This window comes from Scyliorhinus canicula, chromosome 5 (assembly GCF_902713615.1).
Source record: "Scyliorhinus canicula chromosome 5, sScyCan1.1, whole genome shotgun sequence".
NCBI classification, from domain to species: Eukaryota; Metazoa; Chordata; class Chondrichthyes; order Carcharhiniformes; family Scyliorhinidae; genus Scyliorhinus; species Scyliorhinus canicula.
In genome coordinates, this window is record NC_052150.1 from 210977570 (window position 1) to 211000511 (window position 22942).

Consider the following 22942-nt stretch of genomic DNA (forward strand, 5'->3'; position numbering starts at 1 on the left):
GTGGTGGTGGTGAAGGGAAGGAGCCGATGTTGTGGCTACTCTGATTGCCTGGTGGTGAATTCCACGAGGGTGGAGATCGGTGGAGCCACTGAAGGTGTCGTCATGTTTGGGGGAAGTGGCAGAGTTCCTCAATTGAAAAAAATTAAGTTTGCTCTCAGAGGGTCAAGGGAAGGGTTCTTCCTAAAATGGAGGACTTACTTATTTACTGCCAGCCGGTGGGGGTGTGTGTGTGTGTGTGTGAGGGGGGTTAAGGGGAGAAATATGTCAAACTGTGTGGAATGTGTTATGTTTTTGAAAGATTGTGTTGTGAATACTTTAGTTTGGAATAAAAACATATTTACAAAATTAATACACATCAAAGCTCACACTTGAATAATGGAAGAGATACTGGAAGGTAACTCCAAGCTGCCTTCCCTTCAGGAGACGTGACACGAGATGAAAATTGGCAACAGAAACAAAAAATAGGAACGTAATGTTCATTTTCAGTATTCTATCCGCATTGTGAAAGAGGGGTTTCAAATGAAATTTTCCACTGGAATAGGCTGCTATTTTGTTTGACAGTTTTCAAAGATTAGGGTTTGAACACATTGTCAGATAACATATTGTCCGAGCTTTGTACTTCAACTATGAAGTGCTTGGCTGCAGAAACAGTCCATTCTTTCAAATGAAACAATAATAGCATTACCTTATACAATGGACGTCTAACATCTATCGGACAGTTTTGTATGACTTCATCAACCACCTCTGAAATCGGTTGCATAAAGTCCGGATTTGCAAACTGCAAAGGCAAAACACAATTTTAGTTGAATTTTTTTTTTCAAACGAACAGTGTGCTAAACATCAACTACATTCACAGAAATACAGCATCGCTCCTCCCGCTTTGGTAAAAAGGAAAGGGATACAAGGTTTAATAAATATAGGTTTATCAAGTTTAAAGTTATTTAGGCAACAATTAGAACATTGAGCCAATTTTCCCACATGCCCCCGCAACATGTTTCACGGTGGCGGAGGCGGAGGCAGCCTGCCATTGGCTGACGGTGAGATCTGGTCCCGCCTCCATCAACAGGGTTGCCCATTGTTTGAACCCCCTCAAGCCGCTGGGGAACACATGATAGGGCTTCGCTGTGACTGGAAAATTCCAGCCTGTGCGTAGTTTAAGCACTTTACAGCAGGAACATGGAGAAGGTGTTGAAAATATCAGGGATAAGACATTAGTTACAAGAGACTGCAGAAACCGGGGCTCTTTCAAGAACAGACGGTTAAATCTGTCAAATCTGCTCAAAATGAGAGATTTAAGTGAAATTTTAGTCATTGAAAGATGATGGCCATTGTAATGGACTACAGGGAAAAAATCTTGTTGCGATTGAACTGTGTGTACTGCTCTGCACCATTTTGAGGTAGAGCCTTGGGAGGGAGCTGACAGAGGTTGAGGCCCAGGCAGAGGGGGCAGGGTAACAGTGGCTAAGGCAGAGGCGACAGTGGCTGAGGCATAGGGGTGGGGGGTGCTACAGAGACCAAGGGAGAGAGAGCAACAGACGGCGTGTACCAGTCAGAAGGGCAATAGAGGCAGAGGTCAGACCGAGCGAGGCTGCAGAGAGGGAGAAAATAGTTGGTTATCATAATGCCAGCACCACACCCCTCTGGGTGGCACAGTGGCAGTGCTGCCTCACAGCGCCAGAGACCCTGGTTCAATTCCGACACTGTGTGGAGCTTTCACATTCTGGTTTTCCTCCGGGTGCTCCAGTTTGCTCCCACAGGCCAAAGATGTGCAGGATTGGCCATGCTAAATGCCCCTAGGTGGGGTAACGGGGACAGCGTGTGGGATTGGGTGCAGGTAGGGTGCTCTTTCAAAAAAAGTCAGTGCAGACTCGATGGGCCAAGTGGCCCCCTTCCTTCTGTACTGTAGGGATTCTGTGATTCTAGAACAAGTAAATGAATAACTAACTTACTATCAAGTAAATGTACAACAGGAAGGCATTTCACATCACCTGCTTTAAACCTACACAGCTCTGGGAGTTATCTTCCTTCTGTTCTGGTACTTTCTTCCAAGTTGAACCATTGCACTCACTTTCGCCCCACTGAAACACGTTTCCATCGTTCTCAATCTCTATGCTAAACAACTCTTCCTCGATCAATTCAACACCTAAAAACTCACCACTGTCTGCATCTCAGTCACCGTCCTCAAACCTCACCACAGACAAATAAACCGCTTCATCTCCTTTATCTTCCATTTCTCAAGTCCATCTCTTAACTTTCATACCTGGAAAACACTAATTGAACTCGACCCAAACAGAGTCCTCTTCACGAACATAGTCATCAATGCAGCATCTCACATTCATTCATCAGATATCAAACAGTCTGTCACTTCCAAAGTTATCCTGTCCCCTGGGGTACAAGTGTCCCAGACACCATAAATGTAGGTTGGTGAGCACCCTGCTACCTAATGTGGCTTCACACTTTATTTAGTACCATTCTTCTGCTCCGCGATTAAGTTTTAGTGCTTTAGGATGATCCTGAAGAACTGTCAACCGCTATTTTTTCAATAAAGCTTCCCACTCTGTATCTTATATTTACCTTGAATGCAATCCAGGAACTCCGACTTGGTTTCTAATATTGGGCCATATCTTGTTGGAAAAATAACTGCAAGTGAACAGCATGCACAGTCTTTAATGCACAAATTGGCTGGCTAGATCAGGGGATTAAGAGGTCTGCTATGAGTTGTGGATCTTGGGCAGCACGTAGCATAGTAGTTAGCACAATTGCTTCACAGCTCCAGGGTCCCAGGTTAGATTCCCAGCTTGGGTCACTGTCTGTGCGGAGTCTGCACATCCTCCCCGTGTGTGCGTGGGTTTCCTCTGGGTGCTCCGGTTTCCTCCCACAGTCCAAAGATGTGAAGGTTGGGTGGATTGGCCATGATAAATTGTCCTTAATGTCCGGTGAGGTTACTGGGATAGGGGGGAGGTGGGGGTTTGGGTAGGGTGCTCTTTCCAAGAGTTGGTGCAGACTCGATGGGCCGAATAGCCTCCTTCTGCACTGTAAAATTCTATTCTATGAAAAACCCTGTTGGTTGATTTACACACTTTGCCATTTGGCTCTCAAACAGCATTGTGCACTTAACCTCACCGTTATTTTTTAAAGGGCCTGTTGCTTTGCACAAGTTATCCGTTAAACTTGCCAAAGAAAATTAGCACAAGACCCTTTTAACAACATAATAATTATTCATGATCCAGCTTTTTAGCCATCTGGGGGGAACAATAAGAAATATAGGAGTAGGCCAATTGGCCCCTCGAGCTTACTCCACCGTTTAACTAGATCATGGCTGATCTTCTACCTTAATGCCATCTTTCCGCCCCCCCCCCCCCGGCTCCGGTTGGCACTACCCCCCAGCACCCAAATGTCTGTAGCCGGAGGGGGGGGGAAGTCACCCCGCAGTGCGTGTGGCGGTGTTCGCCCCGGTGCCTGGGGAGTGAGGGGAAAATAAATCAGACTTTAGTTTAGAACAGAACTATCAAACTGCAGCGCATCACTCTTTGGCAACCAAATAATAGTAGATAAAATTATGGAAGAATCTACAGAGAGGTTGCCAACAGCAGCCTTTTATAAGCAGCCATAGCGGAAATGACAAAGATTCCACAGAAGTATGATGAATACATTCATCTGTCCCTTTTATATTTATCTATTTTCCCTCTCCACTTTCCTTGGAAGTAAGGAAGGCAAAGATTGGCAAATATACCGAAAGGCTCATGCACAGTGCAGTCTACTGCCTCCAAGTGCAGCTAATACCTTTTAATGGCTAGAAGGCATCAACAGGCCACTTAGTTGTTCCCAATCATTGAGATACAAATCATGGTACAGTCAAGTTTCAAAGAGTTTATTTTCACTTTTTAAAAAGCTCGCTTTTCTGTGGCACCAAATACTTTTATATGCCGCTTGTGCACCCTCAGAGGCCCGAAACATTGCCCAGTTTTCTACTTATTGCTTCTTGCCGATGCCAATTCATTATGGCCCAGGTGAACATGATGTTGATGCCAAAAGCACTGTGGCAGCAGATTGAGCATTCCTCCAATTTCCATTTGGCGTCACCCCAGTGTTTGTGTCCCATCTGAAAACTGCCTGGATTTCAGAAGTGACCTAATTCTGTCATTTCAATAAGACAGAAGTTCTTTTCACATTCACACAACGGAATTTGCATTTCACGTCCCAATTCCTCAAAGTACACACTAGGAATTTTGTTGAAACTGAAACTCGATGCAGTCTGGACAAAAATTTGTGAGGTTTAAAAAACAAAACACTAGTCCTCGTGCCCAATTGGTCAGACCATAGAGAAGTTACGGTGCAGAAAGAGGCCATTCAGCCCACTGTGATTTTGTTGGCCAAAAAAGAAACCAACTGCTCATTTTAATCCCATTTTCCAGCACCTGACTGAATTTCTTTATTCTGGGAGGTGAAACCATGTCCATCAAAAATCTCCATTTTTGTTGCAAGAAACACCATTTCACAATAATGCAATAGCTTAATTCTCCACACCAAGAATGTCCCAGGAATTTAAGTTTATTTGAACTCAGCAAGTACGACAAACAAAATAATTTCAGAGCAGAAGGGGCATTATTTAAACTGTTCCCCAAAGAAACGATTACTCGGAGATAGTGAAAAATGGAAATAAATAACCTTTCAGAGCCATGCTTTAACCCCAAAACTTTAACCGTAACTTGGGGTTGGCAGTGGTAAGGGTAGCATACGAATTAAACCACAATAGCCACAGCGGCTGGTTTAGCACAGTGGGCTAAATCGCTGGCTTGTAATGCAGAACACAGCCAGCAGCATGGGTTCAATTCCCGTACCAGCCTCCCTGAACAGGCGCCGGAATGTGGCAACTAGGTACTTTTCACAGAAACTTCACTGTGTGGTATTGTTTCCGTATGTTTTAATAAATCAGGGAAAGGAAAGTTAATGGGGCAAAGTAGATGCAACCTACCAATACAATCCCCTGGATGACATCAGCTGATGATTTTACAGCCTACAATGGAACCTATTTCATATGCGGCACTAAAGCATATCCGTGTCTCCCCATTGATTGGACAGGATCCTGCTTTTTGGGATATGTCATACCCCAAATGCATCATCGATCCACCCTTAAGCACTCCCCCTCGCGAGCAAAAAGAACAATTTCTAAAACGGAACAATTCCTTATGATGGCCTTTCCCTTGTACGGAACAGGCAAGGCTTCCAACGAACTGATCTACATGGCCTCAGCATTGGAATATCTGGCAAACATAACTGCAACAGAAGCCAGGGACACTGGACAGGCACTGGCCGAGGTCTCAGCTGAGCTAGTGGCTGTCCGGACCGTGGCATTACAAAATCGACTGGCTTTGGATTATCTGTTAGCCTCGCAGGGAGGAACGTGCGCTATCATAGGCCAAGAGTGCTGTACTTACATTCCAGATGGCTCTGAAAATATCACTAACCTGGCCGACCATATCAAGAGACAGGCTGCTCAAATTCAAGAAATTGGCAGTGAATTTCACGACTATAACCCGCCGGGTTGGCTAGGGTGGTTGGGTCATGGATTATTTGACTGGATCTTTAAGGCCTTTATTCTACTTCTACTAATGCTATTAGGGATAGGATTGCTTTCCTGCTTGTGTAAATGCATTTTCAAACAAATCATGGATATACTTATTTAGCTAGTTGTCATGATATGACAAAAGGGGGGAGTGTGGTATTGTGTGAAGCAAATAATGGCATGATGGGAAAACTAGTCAAGTCTTCTTGGTACAATTGAATTTAACCTAAGACACAGATTCAAAATACACAGATATACACAGCCGAGGTCGACTTGACCTAAGAACCGAGTGACTCTAAGATTCTAAGATAAGGTGCTTTCATCATGCGCCTAAATGTAGTCTCAATACATAACAAGCTGAACAACTGTCTCTTCCTGTTCCTAAACAACTTCTTCCCTTTCTTAAAACAAAGACAAGATAATGATATGAAACTCAAGTCCCCTGGAGGTCAGCAAGGTGACGCCATTGTAACGATTATTACTTATGTTTTACTTTTGATCAAATTCCTAACCGAGTTGTATTCATGTTATCTTGATCCTATAATGTATAAGAATCGCCTTCTTTTCCTGTAATATCGCAGACTTGGGACGGACTCAGCAGTTTGTACTTGACTGCTTTCCGACTCCAAGTATCAGCCATTTACTGCTAGCAGTCAGTTCAAATTCGGAAATAAAGTTCAGTTTTGCTTACCTAATGAATGCTGTTTGAATTTCTCTATCACAGTCAAGACGCGGGGAAAATATAAAATACAACAACTGAAGCCGACTTGTGGCAATAAGTGATTATTATTATTAATTAATGCTGGAGTTCCTCACATGCATTGAGCACCTCCTGAAATCTAGGAGCTAAACTCTCCATTAACACTGTGCTTTTCCCTCCTCGGAGACAAGTTTGTTGCCCGTGTTGAATTGGAGCAACGGGGGGAGAGGGGTTAAAATAATCAGGACTTAATTTCAGAAAAAATTAAAACACTTTCCTGTTTTGCAGTGTTTTCATTATTTCTGAAATTAAGCCCTGATTATTTGAACCCCCGTGGCTCCAATAAAACTTTAAGTAACAGCACCTCAAAAGTGTATAAACACCAATCGTGGGGCAACTTACTTTCCGTTGACACCGCTCTTGCCCGAAGAGTCAGATCTTGAGCACATAACATAGGCTGAAACTTCAATGCAAAACTGGAGAAAGTGCTGTTTGTCAGGACATACATTCGCAAATTCAACTTTAAATCAAAGCCCAAATTGCCTATTGATGTAAGCATCAAATGAACCCATGGCACAATTCAAAGTGCAGTTTGCCCTGATTTTGCCACCCTTCCCCAATCTGACCCACATGCGACTCCAACCGCACACCAAGGTGGCCAACCCACAACACCTCTTTAAGGTGACCAGGTTGTTTAAAACGGCTTCAGGCAGCATCGGATCACTACCCACCTCTCAGCGCAACTAAAGGGAAAGATAAAATGCTGGCTTTCCCAACAATAATCTTTTCAGATGTTCTAATGGAGGAGTTTGCCCCAAACGCAGGTTATCGAGAAATAGAATCATTATGGCACAGTTTGAAAGAGACCAGTCAGCCTGTCAAGTCCATGCCAGCTCTCTGCAGAGAAACCCAGATAGTCCCATTCCCCCATTCTATCTGCCTAGCCCTGCCAACGTTTTCCTTCTCCTGGCTCAAACCTGCTCACAAAAATCTTCTCCCCCTCACCATTGTAAGGGGACCACTCTGGGGCAGAAAGATAGACCATAGGACAGCACGGTGGCGCAGTGGGTTAACACTGCGGCCTCATGGCGCCGCGGGCCCAGGTACGATCCCGGCTCTGGGTCACTGTCCGTGTGGAGTTTGCAGATTCTCCCAGTGTTTGCGTGGGTTTCTCCCCCACAACCCAAAAGATGTGCAGGCTAGGTGGATTGGCCACGCTAAATTGCCCCTTAATTGGAAAAAATGAATTGAGAATTCTAAATTTAAAAAAAAGATAGACCATAGCAATTGACATGGAGCAGTAATTGCAAGTATCATGAAGATCCAGCTGCATGTAATTCAGAGCTCAAGTCCCAATGTTTTGAAATATCATGAAAATACTAAATTCACGCGTGAAATTCAAAACATTTTCCAAAATCAGAAATGCGTTTTGACTGCACAGAGTGCAGTGGAGTGATTCACAGATTCTGAGCTTGATTCAACAATGTGAAGAAATTCATCAGATCAGACCATTAGGAGGCATCCTTGCACAATGCAGAAAAACACTGTCATTTCAGTTATAGCACTATTTTTCTTTATGGGGCTAGGTCAATGCTGTTTCCGCTTCGGGCTCCATTGCATCAATTTGCCCTGCTCCAACAGTAGCTGCAAGGTGAGGAATGGGGAAGGTTAAGCTATACCTAGGTAGGCCGTTATATCCCTGATGCACAGTAAATCATTCAATAACTTCCATCCACAAATCAAGAACACATCTGGATCGCAGTCTAAAATTGGATTGCTACTTTTGCGGGGGGAAAAATGCTGTAGGAGAATTATCAACCACATACAGAACCCAAAAACAGCAGAATTAGAGTAGATACTTTTCAATCACCTCTGGGTGGAAGAAAATTTCAGGTCCCAGGAACCTCTCGTAGCCCACATCTACAGCAAATTGTCGCTTGCTGATAGCATTGGTGCCGACGTATGGCTTGATCCATTTCCCAGGATCGGTGTCGTACTTTGTGAATTCCTTAACTATGTCAGGGCAGATGTAACAATATCTCTCCTGCAAAAAGAAAGTTGACAGCAGAACGCGAGAGCAATATGAAGACAAAGAACCGCAAAACACTAATCACATGGCATTCTATGACTGACATGGCCTAAACTGTCTTGTTACAAAGAGAAAGACTAATTTTGATTTTAGGAAACTGACCAAATGCTTGGGAGTTTGAATAGAAGGTTTTTTTCTGCTGCACATAATCATGCATAAGTTTCTGAAACAAAAAAGATTAAGTGGGCATGCATGAAAAATACCTCTCCACTGCACTTCAAAACTACTGTAGTTCAGCGTTTTCACTTCAACAATCAGAAATGTATATCAGGAAATTATGCACCCCATTAATCTCTTAATAGGAGCTTTCCAGCGTTTGTCAGAATACTGGAGCTATTAATCTCCTCTTACATAAATGGTTTATCAAACCACTTAATAGTGTTATTGAAAGAAAGAACCCCCTTACCTTTCAGACATTGTTTCATTAAACAAAGACAAATTAAATTTAAATTAATTTTCTATCTTTTGTTTACACAGTATGGCCAGCGTGTTTGGTCGCAAAAAGGCACGAAAATAAATTTTTTTTAAAGGGCCAATATCAGAAAATGCTGGAAACAGGGTCGGCAGCATCCGAGGATAGTGAACAAAGTGAAATTTTCAATTAATGACCTTCCATCAGAACTGGAAAAAGTTTGAGATGTAACAGCTTAGAAGCACAGAGCCAGGGAAAAAGGGAAGTGAAGAATTAACATAGATGGTAACATCTATGATAGGAGCGAAAGGGATGATGGTGTGAGGCAAAAGGGGTTGGAGGTGGGATAATAAAGAAACAAAACATGGAAAATGGTTTCAGTAGAACCAGTACCAGCACCCACTTTCTAAGAAAATGAGGATGCTGGTTTTGATTTGAAGTTATTGAAATCTGTGTTGAGGCTATAAGGCTGTAAAAAATGTCCAAACAAAAAAGATGAGGCATCGTTCCTTGAGCTTGGGATGAGTTAAATTGGAAAATCGGCAGGAGACCAAGGACAGAGAAGCCAGAGCGAGATGGAATCTTAATATGGCAAATGGCTGAAAGTTCAGAGTCTGGTTTAAGGGCTGAACAGAGTGTTTAGCAGGGCGGTCATTCGATCTGCGTTTGGTCTGGCCCACATCATGAGTAGCGATTATGGTTTAGTAAGTTGCAAGCAATAGGTTACATTACCGTTTCACCTGGAGCCTGGGTGGGGGAAGGTGAGAGGGCAGGTGTTTCACGAACAGCACTTACATGACTGGTACCAGGAGGCAGGGAGCAAGTGTTGAAGATGAGGGAAGAGTGGTCCAGGATGTCAGAGGGATAATGAAAAGGAGCGTTTATTCCGAATTCCTACCTTGATGGTTTTGGCTGTCTCCAGGGATTGTTCCGGTGGTATCCCAATTTCTCTTTCCCTCAAGAGCTGTTGAATGAAAAAGGTAATATCTCGACCTGCAACAGGGATGTGTTTGATACAGCTTCCAATGACGTAACCTTCAGCCTTTGAGGATTTTATAAGACAAAAGGAAAGAAAAATATAAGCAGTACTGGCTTCAAAGTGAAAATTTCACAATCTTAATTCGCTGGGCAGTTTATTTGGTCTGATCAAAAATATAATTACATTTTTTTTTTTTTTAAACAGAAACTCAAGACCATCTAGATTGATCTAGAAATGCTTCACTTATGCAGGCTGTGCATGGTCGACCCCGTCACAAACTCCATATCAATCAATTTAATCGACTGAGGGAGCGTCCTTCACAAAAGCCCGGTCTTCACAGCTAATCAAGGAAAAAGGGAAGATATTCCTTGCGTTCCCTTCCTTGTCCTTTTTGAACCACTGTTTCACCCCACCACACGTGCCAACCAACCCCAGGTTTAGGGATAATTTGCTGATGGGAGTGCCAAGGACCGAGAGAATAATAATAATCGCTTATTGTCACAAGTAGGCTTCAATGAAGTTACTGTGAAGAGCCTCCAGTCACCACGTTCCGGCGCCTTCTTCAGGGAGGCTGGTACGGGAATTGAACCCGCGCTGCTGCCTTGTTCTGCATTACAAGCCAGCTGTTTAGCCCACTGTACTAAACCAGCACCTGATAGCAAAGAACAAAACTAGTACAATTTCCTCTTTCCTGAATTGCGGCCCTGCTTTAGGGAGCACTGCAGCAGCAATTGTGCGACAATTTACACGCAGGAGGCAGCTAACCAAGAGTAAAAAAAAGAGGCAGAAGCAGTTTCTGAACATATGCCAATTAAATAGTGACAAGGGTTTTTCACTTGCTAATAACATGGCAAAGGGCATTTCCTTATTTTTTCCACTTAAAAACTGAAGGGGAAAGTCGAGGCCTATTGCAACGGAAACAAAATAATAAGAAAAACCCAAAGGTTTAAAAAAAATAAGCGATGCCATGCTTTGGTGTTAAGCCTGATCTTTGAAAGAGGACAGGGAGACTGAGGGAAATACTGCATAAGATCCTTCAGTTCAAGAGTCTTGGAAAAGATTGAATTGGAGTACAGGCAAAGTAATGAGTCAGCAACATTACAGACAATTTCTAAGCCATTTATTCACAGTATTCCCTTGACTCATTTCCAATAGCCCAGACTCCTATTTGACAAGAACTTGTCCAGTTAATTTTAATTAACAATGCTTTATAATTTATCTTATTGCCCTCAATTAATACACATGACACCGGTTACTTAAATAGAATCCCTACAGTGCAGGAGGTCATTCGGCCCATTGAGTCTGCATTGAGCCGCTGAAAGAGCACCCTACCTAGGCCCAATCTCCCACCCGATCCCTACCTAACCTTTGGATACTACGGAGCAATTTAGAATGGCCAATCCACCTAACTTACGCATCTTTGGACTGTGGGAGGAAACCCAAGCAGACACTGGGAGAATGTGCAAAGTCACAAAGACAGTGACCGAGGTCGGAATCAAACCTGGGTCTCGGTCACTGTGAGGCAGCAGCGCTAACCACTGTGCCATCCCAGAAAAGCTTATTTGTCCAAATAAATGGGTGCAGGTTTATTAGGAACTCAGGAAAAAATCTATTACACTAAAATAGATCAAATGGACATGGTTACATGTGGCATGTGTAAGTGGAGGGTAGGGGGCAGAACAAGCGTGAGGAAGGAGGGGGCAGAGCGAGCAAGAGTGAGAGAGAGGGAGAGAGAGAAAAAGAGAGTGATTAATTATTGGCGAGATAGAAGCTAAAGATTGGAAGTTAGAGATACAAAAGATCACCTCTCAGATTGACAGAACAGCAAATTAGACAGGAAATCAACAGCAGTTTCATAGAAACAGAAAATAGAAGCTAAAGTGCTCCAACTGTAGAACCGTAGAATTCTCACCGTGCAGAAGGAGGCTATTCAGCCCATCATTTCCGAAAGATCACCCTACCTCCACCCAAACACCTACCCTATCCCCATAACTCCACCTAACTTGCACATCTTTGTACACTAAGGGGCAATTTAGCATGGCCAACTTGCACATCTTTTGACGGTGGGAGGAAACCAGAGCATTTCTGGTGGATTATTGGCGTCTGCCTTTGGGAAAACAAAGTATGTACTTCCTTGGTCAGCCATTTCTTTGTTCCCTATTATGAATTCCGCTGTTTCGGACTGTAAGGTACCAATCTTTTTTCTTCACATTCCTTGAGAAACTTTTAGAGTCAGTTCCCCGCAAGCTTACTCGTGCAGCAGGGTCAGTTCACTCAGTTGGCTGGATGGCTGTTTCATGACGGGTGTGACGTCAACAGTGTAGGTTCAATTCCTATACCAGCCGAGGTTAATTCGTGAAGGCCTTGACTTCTCAACCTTGCTTCTCGTCCTCAGGTTAAATCACAACCAGTCAGCTCTGTGGTCCTCTGGGACCGTGGGAACATTTACAGTTACTCTCGTACTCTATTTTTCCTTTTTTAAATCAATCCCTTTGTCCTGTTTTGCCAAATTCTAAACTACTCCCAATCATCAGGTCTGCTGTTTTTTTCTGGCCAACTTGTATGCCTCTTCCTTGGACACAACAGTATTCCAGGTCATATGTTTATCAGCCACTGTCACATGATTCAATTACAAGGTGACAACACTTGCTTAATCTAGGTACGTACAGATTTGGAAGTCAGGCGATAAAAGAGTCCACTGGCTTCCAGTGTCTTATTTTCCATTAAATAAAGCCTCCCTTGTGAGGCAACCCAACTTAATCAATTGAGAGAAAAAAGACACTTGCCGCAAAATCAGAGTTTGAGCACTAAACCATTTCACAGAACACAAAGTCCAGTCACGATTTTAATAAAGTACATTAGAAATATCATATCCCTGATGGATACAAGTTTCATTTCGAACCTTGGGTATATAATAACCCGGAGAGCAAAATACTATGCTATAAATCAATATTTAGGGGCTGGTTTAGCACAGGGCTAAATCGCTGGCTTTGAAAGCAGACCAGGGCAGGCCAGCAGCACGGTTCAATTCCCGTACCAGCCTCCCCGAACAAGCACCAGAATGTGGGGACGAGGGGCTTTTCACAGTAACTTCATTTGAAACCTACTTGTGATAATAAGTGATTTTCATTTCATACACTAAAATGTACATAAGAAAGTAATCTTTACTTTATTTTCGTACTGGCAGAAACAAGAGAGCAGCACCCTCTGCTGCAAATCCATGCAATGCGTTTTTCTGTATGTTGCAAATTACTCTTGAATATTCTGTACGTTTCCTGCAGTTCTACCATAACCTTCTCCAAATTATTTGTCACAATTATCCCATTTCACAGTTCCCCAATCATCAACATCCTGAGGGTTAGCAACATAGGAGCAGCCAGAGGGTATTCAGCCCCTCTAGTTTACTCAATTCAATTCACCCATCTTAGCTCCACAGCCATTATTATCTCCAAAAAAAATTGATTGATCACAGCCCACCTCCAAAATGTCTTACAAATGACAATTCTGGTGGGGAGATTTTGTCACATGATCTCCAACCACCCAAACATCTTCTCAGTCTTTCCATATCAACCGATTTGACAACCTTCCCGACAACTACATCACTGGGTCCCTCTATTGTCAATAATTTTTGTAATAAATGAATGCAGTCAAAGAAAATAAAAATAACTTTTATTCATGGCTCTATGAATTTTCTCCTGGGTTTCACCCAGTAGGGTTCTGGAAATTATTTATTTATTCTTTAAACTCATTCACCGTCCAGGATAATTGTGGAGGCTTGGCAATCCTTGTGGAGCACCACAACCTTCAGTGGAAGAGGTCTTGTGTGTAAATTTACGTACAAACATGCAAATCAGAAAGAGTAGGCCATTCGGCCCCTAGTGTCTACTCCACCATTCAATAAGATCATGGTTTGATTTGACTTAGATTTGATTTGATTTATTGTCACATGTACCGAAGTACAGTGAAAAGTATTTTTCTGCAGCCGAGGAACGTACAGATTACGTATGTGGTAGAGACAAGAATAATCAACAGAGAACATTGGCAAATGGTACATTGACAAAACAATGATTGGTCACAATGCGGAACAAGGGGCCAAACAAAGAAAATACACGAGCAAGAGCAGCATAGGGCGTCATGAATATTGTTCTTACAGGAAACAGATCAGTCCGAGGGGGAGTCGTTGAGGAGTCTTGTAGCTGTGGGGAAGAAGCTGTTCTGGTGTCTGGATGTGCAAGTCTTCAGACTTCTGTACCGTCTGCCTGATGAAAGGATCTGGAAGAAGGCAATGCCTGGGTGGGGGGGGGGTCTCTGATAATGCTGTCTGCCTTCCTGAGGCAGCGAGAGGTGTATACAGAATCAATGTGGGGGTGGAAAGTTTGTGTGATGCATTGGGCTGAGTTCACCACATTTGCACATTGGTTAATGCAATTATGGCCTCAAGTCCATATTCTGCCTACCCAGGAGTTAAAGTTATTTCCCTCTGCCTTTATTCAATGACCCTGCCTCCACCAATCGCCAGGGAAGAGAGTTCCAAAGATTCACAAATCTCAAGAGAAAAATATTCTTCCCATCTCCATTCAACATGGGGAACCCCTTATTTTGAAACTGTCTCCCCAAGTTCTAGTCTCTCCCTCTCAAGTGGAAATATTCTTTCAGCATCCACCCGGTTTCTTCCATGTTTCAATAAGATCACCTCTCATTCATCTAAACACAAATGGTCACAGGCCAAACCTGTCCAACCATTCCTCATAAGAAACTCCCCTCCCCACTCCCACCCACATCCCAGGTATCAGTCAAGTGAACCTTCCCTGAACTGCTTCAACTGCAATTTTATATCCTCTCTTAAATAAAGTGACCAAAATTGCAGAGTACTCGAGATGTGGTCTCACCAACATCCTGTACAAATGGAGCAAAACATCCCAGCTTTTACATTGTAAATAAATAACATTCCATTCTTTTTTACTTATTACTTTTGTAATTCATGTACCAAGACACCCAGACCCCTCTGCATCTCAATATTTTGCCATCTCTCACTACGTGAATGATATGCTGCTTTTCTAATCTTCCTGCCAAAGCAGACAAGTTCACAATTTTTCACATTATACTACAGGGACGGCAGTGCTGCCTCGCAGCATCAGGGACCTGGGTTCAATTCCAACCTTGGGAGCTGTGTCTGCGTGGGTTTCCTCCGGGTGCTCCATTTTCCTCCCACAGTCACAAAGATGTGCAGGTTAGGTGGATTGTCCAATGGTTAGGAGGGGTTGCAGGGGAGTGGGCGTCAGTGGGGTGCTCTTTCAGACTTGATGGGCCGAATGGCCTTCTTCTGTCGGGATTCTATGGTTCGATAATATGATCTGTCAACTGTTTTCTCTTCACTTAACTCTCTGTGCTCCTTTGCAGACTCCTCATGTTGTCCTCCCAACTTGTTTTCCTACCTATCTTTGTGTCTCCAGCAAACGTAGCAACTATACGTCATGGAACTATATATATATTTTTTTAATAAAGTGTTTCAGCTACTCCCAGTAACCATGTGGAACTGAACTATCAAGATAGGCATTGATTCATTCCATTAACCCCTTCAGTCTACTGCTCATAATCATATGTCCCCAAGCTGCCTCTAACTGGTGCTTGATAATAATATTTAGAAGTGTCACAAAGTAAGCTTACATTAACACTGCAATGAAGTTACTGTGAAAATCCCCAAGTCACCACATTCCAGCCCCTGTTGGGGTACACTAAGGGAGAATTCAGAATGCCCAATTCACCTAACAAGCACGTTTTTCGGGACTTGTGGGAGGAAACTGGAGCACCCGGAGGAAACCCACAGACACAGGGAGAACAGACTCCCCTCAGACAGTGACCCAAGCTGGGAATCGAACCAGGATCCCTGGCGCTGTGAAGCAACAGTGCTATTGGTTATGGGCCAAGGTTTAGAGAACACCAAAGTATATCATGGAGTTTGCCTGACCAACAACTTTCAAAAAGATTTTGGTTATGAGGAGCACAAGGGCCTACTTTCCAGATGTTAATGCAACAGAGGCCTTAAGTATTTTTAAACAAAACATTGTTTATTCTATGAATCCAGTTAACATTTTATAAACACACAGTAAACATCTTATCAACTACCAACAAAAATACCCCCCAAAGATACAGTACTCTATAGGTAACCCTTAATAACATTCCTAACATCATCCATAAGCCAAACACCCTTTTTCTACAAAACAGCAGGTTTGAATTCCTTACAGAAAACAGGTATTATCTTTGAAGTTATCAAGTGGTCTGGAGACATTCTTTAACATGCAGAGAGACATACTAAAATACACCTTCTTTGTTTGAATGCAGCTCCTAACTGAAAACAAAACCAAAAAAACTCAGAGCCAAAGCAGCTTCCAGCTCAAAACAAAAGTAAAAAAGACAGAATCACAGCCCAGCTCCACTCACACAATGACATCACTGCAGCCATTTGATAAAAAACACTTTTCTTAAAGGGACCCCCACATGACAGGACCACTGTGCTAATATAGTGCACATATTTTTCCCTTTTTGTAAAATAATGTGTCTCCTGTACCATTGGGTATTGTGTCTGTGGAGCAAAGTTGTGCCATTTAACTGCCAACATGTACGTTTGAGACTATTGTTCAGAATGGATAAATCCGTTCTCCTAAAAGAACAAGTGCAGTAAAGATATGGGGACTCCACCATCTGCAAGTTCCCCTTCAGGGCACACACCATCCTGACGTAGAGCCAGTAATTGAAGTTCCTTCATTGTTGCTGCATTAATGTCCTGCAACGTGGGTGCACCTGCACCATGTGGACTACAGTGTGTCCAAGAAGATGGTCGCCACTTCCTTTGCAAGGGCAATAAATGCTCACATCCCATCAGTTAATTGTAACATGTTGTGAGAGAGAAGATGTTGAGATAGCGAGAGAGAAGCAATTATGCAACTCTCGGGTGATAACTCAACACAATAGGTGAGAGCATTTCTAGGATGCTCGGTGGGTAAGATTTTGTTCAGAATAGATGCAAGCAGCACCTATCATGTAAGCAGCACCTATCATGTATAGTGAATCCCGAGAGGCCAACAAAGGAGGTTTTGGACACATCATGACTGAGGCATTAATGAGGGTTTAAATAAAAGTTGGGAGGGGTACAGTGGAGGGTAGAAATAGATATCATTTCAAACTTGAATGTAGACAGTCTTACTGATGGCCTGAATATTGAACTGGTAGCCCATATCAGGGTTGAGTTATAAGCAAGGTTGCAAGAATACTGGTATGAGTAGGTATCCAGGAGGCATGATGGGATTTTTATTTTTATTTTTTATTTAAACACAGAGGGTAATGGGTGCCTGGAACTCGCTGCCGGAGGAGGTGGTGGAAGCCGGGACGATAGTGACGTTTGAGGGGTATCTTGACAAATGCATGAATAGGATGGGAATAGAGTGATACGGACCCCGGAAGTGCAGAAAATTTTAGTTTAGATGGGCAGCATGGTCGGCGCAGGCTTAGAGGGCCAAAGGGCCTGTTCCTGTGCGTTTCTTTGTTCTAAGGGATATCCACATACCGTCTTTGCTGGGGTAGAGAGGATTGTTGCGGTCTTGGCTGCGTTTAGCTGCAAGTAGTTTTGACATTTACAACTTGGTAAATGGGCAGCTATGTTTGCGGAATCATACAGGTCAGTCCAGAGTTGAAGCTCAGTAATTGCAAACATACAAAATCTAAGCGCAAGCTTAAGAGATAATACCACCACTGGCACGAGTGTGAAATCTTGATGCACACCAAAAATAAACATGCAAATATATGTGTTTATATAGCACCTTTAAGGTAGCAAAAACAACCCAATACACTTCATACGAGGGCACCAAGTAACGTTAGGAGATATTAGGCCAGATGACAAAAGCTTGGTCAAAAAGGGAATATTTTAAAAAGAGGAAAGGGAAGTAGAGAATCCAAGAACTTAGCGCCTCAGAAACTGAAAACACAGTCACCAAGACTGGAGCAAAGGGATATACCAGAGGCCAGAATTGAAAGAACACAGACAAAGGCACTGCAGAAGAAATAACATACAAAGCACGGACTGATTTATATTAAATAAATATAGCCTCAGGTGGTCAAGGTGACAGGTCAATTTAATGGAACGTACTTCATATTACACTGCCCCAAGAATGCAAATGATAGGTACGAACATCATTAACATTTTTGGCCATAACGAGATTGCTCAAAATAGAAAAAGGCAGCGACAAAAAGTACGCCGGTAAAACGTTCCACCAATTCTCATGTTTTGCTCACAGAATCAACAAGGTGGACTTCCAGACGGATTTCAATAAAGTTCTAATGAAGTTATTTTGCAAAACATTATTGAAAATCAAGGCTGGAAAATTCCACTTGCAAACAACGCTGGGTAAATTTTAGTAAACAGAAAACTCAATCCAACTCAGCAATTTGAAAGAAATTGAAGTACTCATGACTCCATTGCTATCTAGCAAAGTTTGTTACAATGTCGCAACCAATCCGGTTGCTTCCTTGAATCATAGAATGGTTACAGCACAGGAGGCCATTCAGCCCATCATATCTATGCTGGCTCTCTGCAAGCGTAATTCACGTAGTGCCACTCCCAACCTTATCCCCAAAGACCAGCAAAAGATTTTCTTTTTCATATAATGATCCAACTCCCTTTTGAATGCACTGACTGAGTCTACCTCCCGCACTCTCAAGCAGTGCATTCCAGACCCTAGCCAAATGGAGGTTGACAAGTACATCACAATCCCCGAAGTGGTTTCAACTGTTAATCTCCAGCAGTATACCAGAGTTTACCAACTCAGTGCACCTAGATTCCCACCTTTAGGATACAAAAACAATTGCTAAATTGAACATGTACGTCTGCCTGCGTACATTTTTCAAATCACGCCACTCTATTCTTGTTTGCTCGAGAATTAAAAATTTTCCTTTCAAACAACCACTTAATTAATTTTAAAAGGTATCCATTAGCGACGTACAAACACAGAACAATCCACTGCTATTCAGTATTAATTTAATGCAGATATGGGTTGATTTGGAGAAAGTGCACGAATAGAACACCAACCCCAGGTTTGTTTTTAAAAAAACAAGATAGAGTGCACTAAAAGGGAACAAAACGTCAGTGCCATTTTGAACAATAAACAATTGCAAAAAAGAACAAACATGTTTTATAATGGTTGTGATACATGTAATAATAGGTAATGTAACCTCATCAGCTTCCAATCTGCCTACTTAAAAACTAGCACAGATTTTATCTTGTAAACAAAATTTTAGAAACGTGCTTTTCACCATGATCAGTAATTCTATCTTTTTTTTTTATATTTCATGTAATCTGGCTAGTGTCACTAGCAAGACCAGCATTTGTTTTTCTTCCATAATTGCCCTTGGCTGTCATGCCATCTGAGGGCATTTAAGAGTCAACCATATTACTGTCGGCCTGGAGTCACATGTCGGCCAAACCAGGTGAGGATGGCAGATTTCCTACCCTAGGGGGACATTAGTGAATCTTGCCTAAATTGTTTCATACATACCAAATTAAGCACAGAGAACAGACACCCACTTACATTGTCCTTCACCATATGTACAAAAATGGGATTCTAACAGAATTCACACCATATGCGGCATGCTAGCACAGGGCGGCACAGTAAGTCAGTGGCTAGCACTGTTGCTTCACAGCGCCAGGGAGCAGGGTTCAATTCCCAGCTTGGGTCACTGTCTGAGTCATCTGCCTGTTCTTCCCATGTCAGTGCTCCAGTTTCCCTCGACAAGTCCCGAAAGGATTGGATTTGTTCGTCACGTGCACCGAGGTACAGCGAAAAGGATTTTTCTGCCTGCAGCTCCAACAAATCATTTAGCACATGAAAAGAAAATACGTAATAGGGCAACACAAGGTACACAATGTAAATACCTAGACACCGGCATTGGCTAACGCATGCAGGAGTGTAGTATTAATCAGATCAGTCCATAGGAGAATTGTTTAGGAGTCTGGCAACAGCGGGGAAGAAGCCGTTTTAAAATCTGTTAGTGCATGTTCTTAGACTTTTGTATCTGCTGCCTGATGGAAGAAGTTGGAAGAGTGAGTAAGCCAGGTAGGAGGGGTCTTTGATGATGCTGTCCTCTTGTGTGTGTGTGTGTATATATATATATATATATATAGCACCAAAACCAGCAGTTTGCATATTAATGGAGCGATCTCCGGGAACAATGGATACGATTAGCTACAATTGGGACATTTATTGCCCACCCATAATTGCCCTTGAGAGTCCTCTTTCAGATCTTGCTTTTGGTAACAAAGAATCAATGTGCCCCAGAAAAAACTTGGAAACACTATTTGCTTTGGCAAATATTATACATGGGATGTACAGGCTCTACGCTGAATTGGGAAAATGAGAGCATGTCTGGGCCCTTACAATGGACTAGTTTCCTACCCATCCCGAGTCAGTGACACCCACATATCCTGTGAACAAATCAAGAAAAGTAAAATCATGAGTCTTGGATGTAACTAGATCAGTCGTTGCTCCAGTGGCTTCCAGGACCATTGACCAATTTTAATCACACATCTGCCACAATCATGTTTTTTTTATCTATATTGAATAAAAGACTCGAGTTGAAGGTACAACATTGGCCGTCCCTCATTCTGTTGCAATTAGGAGGTTGTGAAGGTCAGTTTTTAAACTTCTTTCAATCTAGGAAGGTCGCATTCCCAGAATTACAAAGTGTTTTAATGCCATCTAATGCAGAGGCTGATAATATTGAGTAGGGCAGGGGGAGGGGGAAGAGGGGACTAAGGTCTGGAAGGTGATGACTTAACCATATTATGTCAGATTGAACAGAGGATCGAGGTGTGAGAGTGATGGGGAGAGAGAGGGGCATGTCATGGGTAGCATGTCTGAAATTTGAGGCCAAGTAACTCCCCAAGATTGTAGCTGAGCACTGCCCACACCTGGGGCCTCTTGAGCTCATCTTGTTCTTGTCTCCTCTATATCGGAGAGACCAAATGCAGACTGGGCGATCGCTTTGCTGAGCATCTTCGGTCTGTGCGCATTCAGGACCCTGACCTTCCTGTTGCTTGCCATTTTAACAAAAGACCCTGCTCCGATCCCCACATGTCTGTTCTTGGCCTGCTGCAATGTTCCAGTGAAGCTCAATGCAAACTGGAGGAACAACATCTCATCTTCCGGTTAGGCACGCTACAGCCTTCCGGCCTGAACATCGAATTCAACAACTTTGGATGATCAGCTCTACCCCACCTCAACCCATTTGTTTTCATCCCATTTCATTTTAACTGTCTTTTACCATTTCTTTCTTTCTTTATATATTTAATTCCCCCCCCCCCCCCCCCCCCATCTTATCCACCTTTCCTTCACCTTTCTCCTCTTTGCTTCCCCCTAGCCCTCCCCCCACATCTACAGTTCATCCTCTGATGTTAGTTTCCCTGCTGTTTGACCTTTCACATCTTTTGTCCTCTCTGGGGACTGCCATTAGCACTCCTTCCCCTCGGTTTCTGTGGCCATTAGCACCCGGTTTCCCTGGGTTTCTGTGGCTTTGACTCATCTTTCATTCTCACTCCACAGTATAAATATTTCCTACATTCTCTGTCTGTTAGCTTTGACAAAGGGTCATCTGGACTCGAAACGTTAGCTCTTTTCTCTCCCTACAGATGCTGCCAGACCTGCTGAGATTTTCACTTTCGTTATTTATTTTGTTCTTGTCACAGCCCAGTTATTTCTCTTTTTTGACTGTTTAACCCTCGACTTGGTCACTAGGGTAGCTCAGGTGATTGTTGGCAAGTTCTTAATTCCAAGTTGACATCGCAATTCCTGCTCTCCTTATCTACATCACACAGCGATACTCGGCTACAATCTTGGTAAGAAATCTCTTCCTCGGCGTTAGCAAAGATGAAGTGACTGAAATATATTCCAGTTTCTCTCCTTTATGCATTTCGATTTGCCAGCATCAAGCAGGGAGGATTCAGGTGATTAATAAAGGGGCGGCACGGTGACTAGCACTTCTGCCTCACAGCCCCAGGGTCCCAGGTTCAACTCTGGCCTCGGGTGATTGTCTGTGTGGAGTGTGCACTTTCTCACCGTGTGTGCGTGGGTTTCCTCCGGGTGCTCTGGTTTCCTCCCACAGTCCAAAGATGTGCAGGTTAGGTGGGTTGGCCATGCTAAATTGCCCCTTAGTGTCCAAAAGGTTACGTGGGGTTACTGGGTTACAGGAATAGGACGGAGACGTGGGGTTAAGTCGGGTGATCTTCCAAGGGCCAGTGCAGACTCGATGAGCCGAATAGCCTCTTTCTGCACTGTAAATTCTATGATTCTCTCGTCACTAAGCACAGCAGTATTAGATACACCATGCAGCTTGCTCAAAATATCTGTTAGGATCTCTCCCTCCTCAATCCGCTTCGCTCTTGCGCGACACCACAAATATCCAGCTACCCCTCAATTTCTCTAGCCTTTGACTTTGGTTCTTTTCCCTTGCTGCATTGGATTAGTTCTGGTCCAATGGAGCTCTAGCCTGTCTCGCAACTAGCTTTCCTAATGGTAAAAAAGGACATTTCATGCCCTTCAGCATTTTAGTGCCTGTAATTAAACTAAGAGCTTTCTCAAGTGAAAAATGAATTTAGGCAAGCAAAGAAAAAATGTCCTATTCATCAGCAAATAATTTAAAAACATCTTTATAGCACACTGCCCTATGAATGAACTCCTGTAACTTCACTTGACCTATATACATTTACATTCCATTTACACATAGTTAGTAATCATCTCACACCTCCTCCCGTCATCCTCAAGCACTTACCACTAAAATAATCACTTCACCAAACCTTGAAGTTTTAAACGCACTTTAAATCCTTACCATACAATTTCCTTTTACAGTTTTGTTTATCTAGTTTCCAGGGACACTGCGACGATTTAAGAGATTATCACAAGAATTGATGCGAAAGTGCTTGAAGAGCTAAAAAGAATGAGCATGTTAAGAATCTACAGTGCAGAAGGAGGCCATTCAGCCCATCGAGTCTGCACCGGCACTTGGAAAGAGCATCCTACTTAAGCCCATACCTCCACCCCATTCCCGTAACCCCAACTAACCATTTTGGATACCAAGGGCAATTTAGCATGGCCAGTCCCCCTAACCTACACATCTTTGGACTGTGGGAGGAAACCGGAGCACCTGGAGGA

General features: G+C 43.0%; 1 protein-coding gene across 2 annotated transcripts in view; it reads right to left on the reverse strand.

Moving 5' to 3' along the window:
* The window catches only part of actr3b (actin related protein 3B), an 88415-nt gene that overhangs the window by 11513 nt on the left and 53960 nt on the right, over positions 1 to 22942 (reverse strand). For both annotated transcript variants that reach the window (XM_038798412.1, XM_038798411.1), the window contains 3 exons: positions 9666 to 9809; positions 8137 to 8310; positions 686 to 778 (listed from right to left, as the gene is read on the reverse strand). In XM_038798412.1, coding sequence (XP_038654340.1) covers positions 686 to 778; positions 8137 to 8310; positions 9666 to 9809 — 411 coding nt within the window. The remainder of the gene's footprint in view (positions 1 to 685; positions 779 to 8136; positions 8311 to 9665; positions 9810 to 22942) is intronic.